This window comes from Solanum dulcamara, chromosome 9, assembly GCF_947179165.1.
Source record: "Solanum dulcamara chromosome 9, daSolDulc1.2, whole genome shotgun sequence".
Lineage (NCBI taxonomy): Eukaryota > Viridiplantae > Streptophyta > Magnoliopsida > Solanales > Solanaceae > Solanum > Solanum dulcamara.
This window is the reverse complement of record NC_077245.1, coordinates 2759408-2771390: the sequence shown is the minus strand read 5'-3', so window position 1 is coordinate 2771390 and position 11983 is coordinate 2759408. Positions and strand designations below refer to the sequence as shown.

Sequence of the window (11983 nt, the reverse complement as noted above, 5' to 3'; positions counted from 1 at the left end):
TATGTCCTCGTTACACTTAGTGGTGGAGCCAGAATTTTCATTAAGATGGTTCAAAATCTAAAGACTAGACCTACAGACTAGTCGAAGAGATTTCGACATCTATTATATATACATAAAAAAATTATTTTAACTATGTATAGATAATATAATATTTCTCGAAAGGAATTCGCGGAACCCATGACCCCCCACCCAAACACCCTGCACCTCACGAAATATTTATCCATATTATATACAAATACATTGGCCACGGAAAGCTAAATCAATCACGACTCAGTTTCAGAAAACGACAATCATTTAACTAACACAGCAATCATTCATGATCATCCAAAAACCGTTGGCGTTGCTATGAAAGGAGTCAAAAAAAATTATTTTATTTTTTAACTTTTCTATAAATTAGAATTCTGCTAGCTGGACACAGAGTTGCTACTTTTAAATTCTTTATAAAAAAAAACAAAAAAACCAGAGATTAGTTTAAATTGACCATTTATCTGCACACTAGTCTTCATCCATAGTTGCAAACTGAAATTGTTAACAATTTTCTGGTTTTGTAATCTAATTTATTGGTTATGGCAGAGGAAAAAAAGTTGACAAATTTTGCAGTCCAAAATGGAGCAGCTGATATTTCTGAAGTCATTAAGAGTTATATACCAATTTTGAATGTGAGAAGACTTTCAGAAAAGGCCACTTTGCCCAAAAGAATGTTCCCACATTCTGCAGCTTATGATCTTTTCAGGTAAAAATTAGTATTAGTTTCTTGACTATAATTGCTCATCTATAAATAAAAATAAAAAGCAGTTCGGTGCACTAAGTTTTCGCTATATGTGGGTCCCGCAGAAGTCTTACCCTGCATCTGTTGAGGTAGTAGAATATTAAGTCATGGAATGTTTTGATGATGATAAATAAAATGTTTTTGTCCTAAATTGTGTCTAATATTGGTTAAGCATTGCTTGAGAGTTGGTTTTTGGAATATGGTCAAAAGTGTTGGAGTTTAATTGTCTCAAAATTTTGTTGGTTATGATAATTAACTATATTTTAAATTGCTAATTTTGGTGGACTTTTAAGTGTGACCGACAAATGGATTATTACAGAAGCAATTACGATAAGGTGTAAACACTAGGTGCGGGTAAGTATTTTATCAAAACGACTCTAGTAGATTCTATATTGATAAGGAAAAGGAAGAATTGGTTTGTTAATCATATGGTTATCCCTATTTAACCTTGAGTTTATTTGTACTAATATGTTTCCTTCATCTATTCATTATTCATAGAGTAGAATCTAACACGAATAGATTCATTGACAATTAAAAAGATGGGTGCCTAATTCCGTCTATATCAGTGCAAGTTAGATGAACATCGTGATTGATGGGAAGTACTGAGGCTAACTCTTGCCTTCCTCTGGTCCAGAACATGGTCCAGGGAACATGGGGAGAGATCTATAATGTTTTTTTTTTCTCAGTAACTAATATAAGTAACTGCCAATCAGTCATTTTCTACTCTTGACAGAAAAAAGGATAAGGAAATGGCTCCATATGCCCTTTTATATATAAATATGTCAAGTTTGAACACTGATAAAAAGTATTATCAGGCACAGTGATTGCTATCACAGATAAGATTTTTCTGGTCTCAAACTGTAGCAGAACTATTTGATAACAGGCGCGGATCTAGTCAAGAAGATAGGGCTTCAAACGAGCTCAGTAGTTTTAGCTTAGACTTTGTATATGTGTTAAAAACACACTAAGTACAAATAATAGATTCATATCTTTGAAAATCGTTGAGCAAATATTGTTTCTTTTTGTGATTGTTAATTTGTTGGTAGTGCAAGGGATATTATGGTACCAGCTCGAGGCAAGGCGAAAATTGCCACTGACTTAAGCATAGACTTACCTCCAGGAACCTATGGTCGTGTCGGTATGCTGCAACATTCTTATCTGAATGTACATTTTTCTTCTACAATTGACATAATCTGTGATTAAAGATGATGCTTTTGTTTCATATGTGTAGCTTCAAGATCAAGTTTGGCTTGGCATCATTCCATTGATGTTGGAGGTGGAGTGGTAGATTTAGACAAAAACCCCATTTTCGTGATACTGTTCAATCATTCTGATGTTGATTTCGAGGTGAAAGTTGGCGATAACATAGCACAACTAGTCATTGAGCTCCATGCTATACCTGAGGTTGTTGAGGTTTATCAATAATTATAATGTGGCATTTGAATTTGCTGGAACAGCTTTATGTCTGTGTATATTATGCAGTTGTTATGTTTATTGTTTAACTCTCATGCTCCGAGGCTGATCTAGAACGGGTTCTTTGGGTTAAACTGAACTCATTGATTTGTGCTCGAACTATGTATACACATGCCAAAATAAAAAATAAAAATGTATGCATGTACAAGGATCACATTCATTTTCGAATCCTCTGACTCAGCATTCTGGATTTGCCTTTGCCTCTGTTCATGCTGTTGAATGTTGTAATAGTAGTTGTTGGAAGCGCCTTTATGCCCCCGGACCAAATGTGTTTGTGTCTTTTAATCAAATCTAGGTCGAGTTTCTGTGGATTCCATTGCTTTCGGCTCGAATTATATATACATTCATTTTTGAATCCTCCGATTGTACATTCTGGATGTGCCTATGGTTCATGCTGTTGAATGTTGCACTAGTTGTCGTTGCAACTTGCAGACTCCTTTATGACCCCCGACCTAATGTGTTTGTGCCTTTTAATCCCACTAACTATCAATTTCATCTGTTCATGTGTCATTGACTATAAGAATCAGAAAGCGAAAAATAATATATATCCTTCATTTACATCATGAAACAAGTCATTTTAGTAGTGACAAAGGCTGGAGAATTCAGTCTAATATGATACAAGTAACAATAGTATATGAATGTTGAAGATACAGTTAATTTTTTACTTTTGAGAGTGAAAATTATGGTCTTAATGGCGTTCGGCAAGTTGGACAAGTTGTTTTTTTGGCTAACCAAGGATCAAGACATTGAGCATGGAACACATGGTTACAAGGTGGAAAACTTCTGCACAATTCTGCTTCACATAGACTATCCAAGCAAATGACACACATCGATGAATTTGCTTCTTCTTTGAGGTAGAAGCAACTGATTCCTTGCAACTCTTCGACTGATAATCCTGAGTCATAAGCATCCATTCGAGAAGTCTCATCGTTGGAATCTACTTGTTGATCGATCATATCAAGAACAAGGTAACAAATTACCATATATACCACGATAATGACAACCAAAAAGAGAGGGGATGGGAGTTCAGGTGCAGAGGAACTCATTTGGATAGATAAGATTTTCTGAAAAGATTTACATAGCACAGCTAAACATTGAGTTCCATGCTCTTGTAATAAATAGGAGTAAGAAAATAATACTAATAAAAAAATTATTGAGCTCCATGCCATACGTTTGGTTGTTGATTGTTGAGTAACATCAATAACAATAATGTTCACACTTGATCCATCGTCTGCACTTACTACATTCACTCACGAAAATTGAAACAAGAATTAATGAGAGGTGATTAGACAGGACACATGACGCAACTTCATATTATTGAGGACATGATTTTAGATAGGAAGGAGTGAAGGTCGCGTATTAGGGTAGAAAGATAGTAGCGATAGAGTGTTGTCTTGCCTTCCACGAGGTAGTGGTCAAGTCTTCGTACACTCTACCCTCCCCAGACCCTACTTTGTGGGATTTCACTGGGTATGTTGTTGTTGTGTTTATGTGTAAAAACAGCTTTTTATTGTTTAACTTACACACTAAAGGCGGATTTAAAACATGATCTACGTATACATATGTGGAAAAATCAAATTTGTCACACTTATTTTTTGGTACATATGTCCTTATGCCATCATCCTAGACATCCCCTTTAGGCTTTGAGGCAATTGCCATCAACTACATCTATATTTGAATCTGTTACCTCTAAAAATAATTGAAGTAGCTGAAAATAATTGTAAATTATGTACTCTTCATTTACATCATGAAACAGGACAAGGGCATTACAATAATGATATTAGGCTGAAATATTCATGAATTTATCTTATGAATAGAAATGCTATGAGTAAAAGTATATGAATGTTTTTTTCTAAAAAAATCCTAAAAGGGGAACAAAGGAGACAGTGAGAATTAAACCCACGTAGATCGTATGAAAGACTCTCACTGATACCACTAGCTAGCTAGACTGTAAGTAAGCCTTGATGGTCCTGTTTAGTTTCTTACTTTAAGAAAGAAAATCGTGGTCTAAAAGGCGTTCGACAAGTTGGACAAGTTGTTTTTTTGGCTAACCAAGGATCAATACATTGAGCATGAAACATATGGTTACAAGCTGGAAAACTTCTGCACAATTCTGCATCAACAAGACCATCCAAACAAATAGCACATATTGAGTAATTCACTTGTCCTTTGAGGTAGAAACAACTGATTTCTTGTAACTCTTCAAATGATAAACCCGAGTCATGAGCAGCATCTACTCGAGAAATATCATCGTTGGAATCGCCCTGTTGCTGATCGATTAGATCAAGAACAAGGTAACAAATCACCATGTACACGATGATGATCGAGAAAATGGCAATCAAAGAAAGAGGAGGAGGAAATTCAGCAGTAAAATAGCTCATATTGATTTGATAAAATCTTTAGAAGTTGCAAAGAAGATAGAACAAAAAATTCCATATGTCATTGGCCTATAGATTGAAATTGACATGTTGAGTAATAATCTCTTGCGTATAACAATTATATTTGACTCAAAAAAATTAAAGTTTGAAAAATGAAAAAGAAGCTTGTGCTTTTCTTTTGATTGTTCTTGAATATTAGATTTGACTTTGATCTCACATGTTTCTTCCTTCTAATGCACAAAATCTATTTCTCACATACACAATAATAACAACAACATATCTTATGTAATTTCACAAGTGTAATCTGAACAGGGATGGACCTAAAAAATGAAAAAGAAGCTTGTGCTTTTCTTTTGATTGTTCTTGAATATTAGATTTGACTTTGATCTCACATGTTTCTTCCTTCTAATGCACAAAATCTATTTCTCACATACACAATAATAACAACAACATATCTTATGTAATTTCACAAGTGTAATCTGAACAGGGACGGACCTAAAAAATGATAGTGTTGAAACCACTATCTTTAATATAGACATGTTAATTTGTTTTTCTTCTAATAACATAGAAATGTCAAGTACTGCACTACAAAGTTTGGGCAGAACTCTGTAAAAACTAAAGGAAAAAACAACCAAAAAAATTTAAAAATATGGACTCTAACTACTAAAATGTCAAAATATTGAAATTTTAGAAAATGCTAAAGTGAGAATCGAACTCAAGTGATCCCATTAAGTGTCCACCTACGCACCCCAGATAAACTAGGGGAACCACTTTACCTTTATTGCTTGGGGTGTCAATACAAAAATATATACACAAATATAGATACATTTTTTCTGAGATTATCGGGTGTCCGTGACCTCTCCTACCGACTACCTTAAGGTGGATTTGTCTTGAGTCTAAAGAGGGTAGGATGTAAGTAGATCTTATCCTTATTTTTGTGAGAATAAAGAAACATTTTTTGATAGACTCTCACGATAACTATGCTTCTATTTCACATATCATAAGAGAAAATTTGAGAGACAACTTGTGATGAATGATAAGTGATATAATTTGACATTGAAAGCAAAGCTACCAGCATATAAAAAACAAATAAATCAGAATTGATGTCTGCCTAAGGAGATTATATATTCTTTTCTCTGTTATGGGTAGTTGGGGGTCAAAAGCATTTAAGTATATTGTCTCCTCGAATATCTTGTTTAAATAATATATATTGTTAGAGTAATTGAGTTGAACATCTTTTGAAAATAGTTTCTCTATTTCAGTGAGATAAGAATAAAATTTGCGTATATTTTCATTAAGTTTGTTATTGTTGTACCTTGTTAGTGTGAATAATTTTAGCATGCTATTTTCACTTGTTATAGTAGATAACATATTTTATTTTTCAACAAATTTACATTTTAGGGAGTAGATATTGTAAGAAATTATATACATTATGTAAAAAAATTGTGAAATGATATTTTATTTACAGTGAGCTGAATTGAAATTTATAAAAATATTCCGTTACCGGGAATCGAACCCGGGTCTCCTGGGTGAAAGCCAGATATCCTAACCGCTGGACGATAACGGATCTTGATGATATTTTTGATATCTAATTATATTGATATAATCCTCTTCTCTTTCCTTTTGTTTTAAATTTGAGAATTCACTATGGCTTTCCCCTTAGAGTAAATCACCCCTTAATCTACGAAAACCAAAGTTGGAGTATAAGACTTGTTCTACTGTGATAGAGGCATTGCAATTATAGGTGAAATAACAATCACTCAATTGATTGCTTTTACTCTTATCCTTTCTTTGTTGCACTTGATTGAAACTATCAAAATTAGTCAAAAGGTCTCATCTTTTTAAGGTTATTATGCATCCTCATGTTTAGTAAATATGGTACACAATTATTTTATATATATATATATATATATATATTGATCTGTGATATCAACCACTTGACGTCCCTCCGACGCATCCGTTTGGTTATCTCATACCCCCTTTTTCTTTTCATATGATTTTGCGTACTATACCTGCTGCTGTAGCATTATATATATATACAACGAACTAGATAATTGAAATATTTGAAACAAGAGGTGAAAAACAGTAGCTAGTCAAGACCGGATTTGAAGTTGATCCACGCAAATTATAATGTCTACTATAATATTAAGTCCAATATGAAATTACACGACATGAGTGGCAGGGTGGGCATCAATCCTTGTTAGCTGTAGAAAATTATACATTCTCAATAACAAACTATTAGGTGAATTGAGTTTGTTAATTGTTATGAACTGTTTTTAAAGCGTAAAAGTTAAACATAAAAAATTCAATCAGGTCCAAGCATAGGTGGATGAGATTTGAATTGTAATTTCTTCAATTCGTAAATCAAAAATCCAAATCAAAATTTTCATATCCAATCCAAATGGCCCCAAGTCCACTTTTAAAGGTGTCTATGGAGCCGCAGAGTTGATTTTCGATAGATCATTCACTCAAACTCAAGTGTAGAACAAGATTATTTTTTAACGGAAAATGACCTAAAATGCTCTTGAACTATTGAAAATGGTACAAAAATGTCTCTCATCCATCTATTGGGCATCAAATGCCCTTGACATGCACCCTTGGGTCCAAAAATGACTTTTTCTTTAACAGAAAAGGGCATGAGGGGCATTTTTATACTATTTTTAATAGTTCGACGGCATTTTAGACTCTTTTAAAAGAATTTTAATTAAATAATTTGAATAATTTTTTAAACACGTAGTGGTCATCTATTGGTTACAATTTAATTATTTAAAATTAATTATAAATCAAAATTTATTTAACAAAATTTTAATTAAATAATTTGAATAATTTTATTTTTAAAAATGTGGTGGCCATCTATTGGTTACAATTTAATTATTTAAAATTAATTATAAATTAAAATTTATTTAACAAAATTTTAATTAAATAATTTAAATAATTTTTTAAACATGTGGCGGCTATCTATTGGTTACAATTTAATTATTTAAAAGTAATTATAAATCAAAATTTATTTAACAGAATTTTAATTAAATAATTTGTTTAAACACGTGGCGGCCATCTATTGATTACAAATTAATTATTTAAAATTAATTATAAATCAAAAGTTATTTAACAAAATTTTAATTAAATAATTTGAATAATTTTTTAAAACAACAGCCATCTATTGGTTATAATTTAATTATTTAAAATTAATTATAAATCAAAATTTATTTAATAAAATTTTAATTACGAAAAAGAGCCTAAAATGCCCTCGAACTATTGAAAATGGTACAAAAATGCCCCTCATCCATCTATTGGGTCTAGAATGCCCTTTTCCGTTAAAGAAAATGTCATTTTTGGACCTAAAGGTGAATGTCAAGGGCATTTTAGACCCAATAGATGGATGAAGAGCATTTTTGTACAATTTCCAATAGTTCGAAGACATTTTAGACACTTTTACGTTTTTTTAATTGGAAATAAAAAAGAAGCATGCAGTTGTAGTAGTTATTAGACCTGCAACCTTGGGACAACAAAGTTTCAAGATATATATAACGACAATAAGTAATCCCTAAAAATCTAAAGCAGATAGAAAATGATCAATAAATATGTACTGCAACTTGATATACATATATATGAACAGTTTGCAGAATAATACAAAGTACAAACCATACAAGGTGGCTAAACATCAGAATTTCTTTGACATATAGGTAAGGAATCAAATTATAAATTCCTTCAACATGTAATAGAATCTGTATTTTGGGTGATCATTTTATTCACGCAAAATATACACCATTCACTTCACAATAACAAGAACAAGAGAAAACATTCTGCTATCCTACATGATATTACAAATTGCCTCTGCTCTCAAGTACTTCTCACTGCAGCCATTATAACCTCAAAATATTGCATTTTCCACTAGTAGATTTAGTTACTTTTCCAATCATTGGGTACAAAATCTAAGCAAAAATAGAACCTTTGAAATCTAGAAACTGTAGACAGCTTTTTTTTAGGGTAGGGGAAGGGGAAACAAGGGAGGATTAGTTACTTTTCCAATCATTGGGTACAAAATCTAAGCAAAAATAGAACCTTTGAAATCTAGAAACAGTAGACAGCTTTTTTTTAGGGTAGGGGAAGGGGAAACAAGGGAAGATTACAAGGTGGGGAATCGAAGTCTCACCAGATAGTCAAGATAGTCAACCAACTGAGCTAATAAGATTTCCTGACAGAACAGCTTACTATGATTTGTGGATGAGAGGGAATGCTCTCTGTGAGAAATCACAGTTCAAAAGATTCTTTACTGAATTTTGGTTAAGAGATTCATCGCATATGCGGCATGGGGTACCACAGTATTTGGCTCAAAACAAGCATCCCCACGTTGATTTTTGCTTGCAATTGAGCATCTGATACACCTGCCTTAACACTTTTCTCTGTCTTCGGTGACGGGGGACTCACTGTGGTGTTTGGTGTTGGAACCAGCGAGGGAGTCACCGGAGTTTTTGGCGTTTGATCTGGCGAGGGGGTCACAGGAGCTTTTGGCGCTGGATTTGGCGGGGGAGTAACAGGAGCATTTGAGGATGCATTCGGCAAGGGAGACACCGGAGTTTTTGGTGTTGGAACCTTCGAAAAAACAAAAAACTCATCTCAGACCTTAATACAAATTTACAAGAAATTTTAACAGTTGCGCATCAATTGAAAACAAGTTAGCTACATAAATCTTCACTATCCATGTCGCTCTAAATAGCTCATCTCAGTCCAATATTATATAATATAAAATAAAATTACTAGAAGTTGTTTATATCTTCTATTGACATGATGACTACTAGACTCCTAGAAAACATTGAACCTAGAATAACATACTAACATGAAACTTAATCCACAACTAATTGGCATGGATTATAAAGATCTTTTTAATTTCACCGTACTATATCTTTAGCTATGTCTGTATAGATTCCATGAGACTGCACGTCTTTCTAGACAATTACAATTCATGTGATTTTAGGTCTACCTTTTCGTGTTTAACTTAACGCCTACTATAGACCAGTGCAATATTTTACGAGAACATTGAAAAACGAGATAATTGAGTTCTTGTAGTGAATTTTTTTACCTGGCTGTTAGTTTTAGAAAGTCCAATATCATAAGTCATGGTTAAATCAGGCTTGAAAAGTCCGAAGGATCTCTCAGAAGTTGGTCCTGGTTTCAGATCCTCATCATACATGGCAAAGAGATAGGTATCTACTGATCTGCCAGGCATCAAAGGAGTACCAACCATTGACCTCAAGTGAGCAATCAAATTGCCATTGTAAGCCTTTGCATTCTCAATACTTGGCCCAACTTCATTGCTGTCTCCCTTATAAGGCCACCCTGTTTCCGCAATGACAATCTCTACTTCCTTGAATCCCATTGCGTTAAGCGCTGCTCTTATTGCATCCACCTGCATACATCCAACATAATTAGGCTATTGAATCTCAAAAACACCTACAAAATACCCTCGCTACATGTAAAGATGAATGACATGACTCGAATTTCAAGAGTATTAAGAAATCAAAATTTTGAGTTCATCTTAGAAACTCGTCCATTCATTCTTTGAAAGTAAACTTTCTATCTTCAAACATCATGTAAATTTTACTACAAATTAAATCTAAGAGGATAGGCAGTCAGTCAATCAATTAATCAACTATTTTTCAATCCTAAACTATACGAATAATTTATATTCATTCTACTCTACAAATAACAATAAGAGGATAGGAGTTCTCTAAAATCATGTTATCTAAGTCAAACACGATTTCTTACACTAACAAGAAGTGAACTTTTCAGGATACACTAGTTGGTATCCTTCATATACATCATCTTCGTTCATTATGTTTTATTCTTAGTTCACATAGATTCCAAGCACTCGTAAGTCTCTTATAAAAAAAACGTGCATGTTATCTCAATTATCTTTTTGAAAAAAATTCAATCTTTACACTATTGCATATGTGGTTATGTTATGTTGACGTACAACAAGTAAACATATCAAGCCTCATATACAATAACATACTAAGTGTAATCTCACAACCTAATAAGATGGTAGAGTGTATGCAAACCTTGCCCTGCCTCGTTAAGGCAGAGAACTGTTTCTGACAAGGCAGAGAGACTGTTTCTGACAAGGCAGAGAGACTGTTTCTAACAGATGTTTTACTCAAGTGTAGCAAATTAAAGCAATTATGAAAAAAGGAAATACATGGCATATCAAGCCTGATATAGTAACCTGAAAATCGTGTAACAACTTGCTAATAATCAGTTAAATTGCATAGTATAAAGTTTCTTTACCTGAGCGTCAAACATGTTGGTGTACTTAATCTTGGTGCCAGCATCAACTCGACCAGAATTAGGTTGAAACAAACAAAAAGCTAAAGTATCAGGTCTAGGATCACTCTGATAAGCGAAAAACGGATAAGGATTAATGGCAAAAGGGGAACCAGTAGCTCTATTGAACTCCAACAATCCTTTCAACAAATCCCCAATATTCGGATCGAAACTTCCAGAAGATGGAGGATCCGATTGCTTCATAACAGCCATAGAGTGAACCGTAGAGACCTTAATTTTCCCTCCAATTGAAACTTCATTTAGGGCTTTTTGTAAATTTTGCATTGCCGGCAACAAATTCGTCATCAGATTTTGATCGTTTGAAGACATAACCTCATTTCCGACGTTGATTACGATGATCATACTTGCCGGATAAAATGGAAGTACATTTGAGCTTAGCCATCCTTTAGCAAAGTTTGGGTCGGATGCCATCGCCGGAATATCACCGTTGGATACTCCGATCATGATTCCGATGCCGGTATTTGCTAAAGCTTTGATGATTACCGGGTCGGATCCGTATAATCGGACTTTTTGAATTGAAGTGGACTGTAGTAACTTGGCTGTTGCCTCCGGTGCCGGGAGATTATCCGCAACTTGACCATAGTTTATACCTATAAATGACTGTGATTCTGCAATATTACCATATAATTAGTCAGTAAACTAGAAAGAAAAAGCAAAAAATTGCTCCTATCTAAGCAGTGTAATTTTTCGACGAATGAGATTCTATTGAAGAACACTATGAATATAGACAAAAATACATGTAATTTGGTTGATTTATAACAGCAAGAAGGCATATTTAATGAGTAAAAAAAGCTTACTCGCGACGAGTATGAGATGAAAGAGGCAGAGAAGAAGGAAGAAGGAAGAATTGTGAAGTAAATTAGCCATGGATGATGATGCTTTGCTTTGAATATCTGTGATTATAGATGGAGAAGAAGTATAAATAGAGAACTTTTTGGAGTACAAAAACAGAGCATAGAAAAGAAGCTTCAGAGTGTTTAGATTCTTCTACCGTTAGAGAGAATGAGTTTTGAAATTCTAA

The 11983-nt window shown here is 33.6% G+C and overlaps 3 protein-coding genes and 1 non-coding gene across 4 annotated transcripts; 1 reads left to right on the top strand and 3 right to left on the bottom strand.

Moving 5' to 3' along the window:
• The first annotated feature begins 495 nt into the window (after positions 1-495).
• Positions 496-2410, top strand: LOC129903381 (deoxyuridine 5'-triphosphate nucleotidohydrolase-like). The gene is made up of 3 exons (XM_055978919.1): positions 496-733; positions 1816-1907; positions 2001-2410. Exons 1-3 carry the CDS (start codon positions 567-569, stop codon positions 2192-2194), a joined length of 453 nt encoding a protein of 150 aa, XP_055834894.1. The 5' UTR covers positions 496-566; the 3' UTR covers positions 2195-2410.
• Positions 2411-2922: 512 nt separating this feature from the next.
• Positions 2923-4551, bottom strand: LOC129902382 (RING-H2 finger protein ATL56-like). Its single transcript, XM_055977606.1, has 2 exons — positions 4405-4551; positions 2923-3306 (listed from the first exon to the last, which is right to left on the bottom strand). The coding sequence occupies exons 1-2, from the start codon at positions 4549-4551 to the stop codon at positions 2923-2925; spliced, it is 531 nt and encodes a 176-aa protein (XP_055833581.1).
• Positions 4552-6115: 1564 nt separating this feature from the next.
• Positions 6116-6187, bottom strand: TRNAE-UUC (transfer RNA glutamic acid (anticodon UUC)). Its single transcript has one exon. It is a non-coding gene; the product is annotated as a tRNA-Glu (tRNA).
• Positions 6188-8336: 2149 nt separating this feature from the next.
• LOC129903056 (glucan endo-1,3-beta-glucosidase 7) lies at positions 8337-11983 on the bottom strand. Its single transcript, XM_055978536.1, has 4 exons — positions 11760-11983; positions 10906-11570; positions 9701-10027; positions 8337-9213 (listed from the first exon to the last, which is right to left on the bottom strand). Exons 1-4 carry the CDS (start codon positions 11827-11829, stop codon positions 8914-8916), a joined length of 1362 nt encoding a protein of 453 aa, XP_055834511.1. The 5' UTR covers positions 11830-11983; the 3' UTR covers positions 8337-8913.

Excerpts from the sequence above, each read along its gene's own strand:
- LOC129903056 (XM_055978536.1), bottom strand. The coding sequence starts at position 11,829 with ATGGCTAATTTACTTCACAATTCTTCCTTCTTCCTTCTTCTCTGCCTC. Across the intron at positions 10,028-10,905 it reads CCAACATGTTTGACGCTCAG|GTGGATGCAATAAGAGCAGC; the intron begins GTAAAGAAACTT and ends GGATGTATGCAG. Across the intron at positions 9,214-9,700 it reads TTTCTAAAACTAACAGCCAG|GTTCCAACACCAAAAACTCC; the intron begins GTAAAAAAATTC and ends GTTTTTTCGAAG.
- LOC129902382 (XM_055977606.1), bottom strand. The coding sequence starts at position 4,551 with ATGGTGATTTGTTACCTTGTTCTTGATCTAATCGATCAGCAACAGGGC. Across the intron at positions 3,307-4,404 it reads GTTTCTACCTCAAAGGACAA|AAAATCTTATCTATCCAAAT; the intron begins GTGAATTACTCA and ends AAATCTTTTCAG.
- LOC129903381 (XM_055978919.1), top strand. The coding sequence starts at position 567 with ATGGCAGAGGAAAAAAAGTTGACAAATTTTGCAGTCCAAAATGGAGCA. Across the intron at positions 734-1,815 it reads GCAGCTTATGATCTTTTCAG|TGCAAGGGATATTATGGTAC; the intron begins GTAAAAATTAGT and ends ATTTGTTGGTAG. Across the intron at positions 1,908-2,000 it reads AGGAACCTATGGTCGTGTCG|CTTCAAGATCAAGTTTGGCT; the intron begins GTATGCTGCAAC and ends TCATATGTGTAG.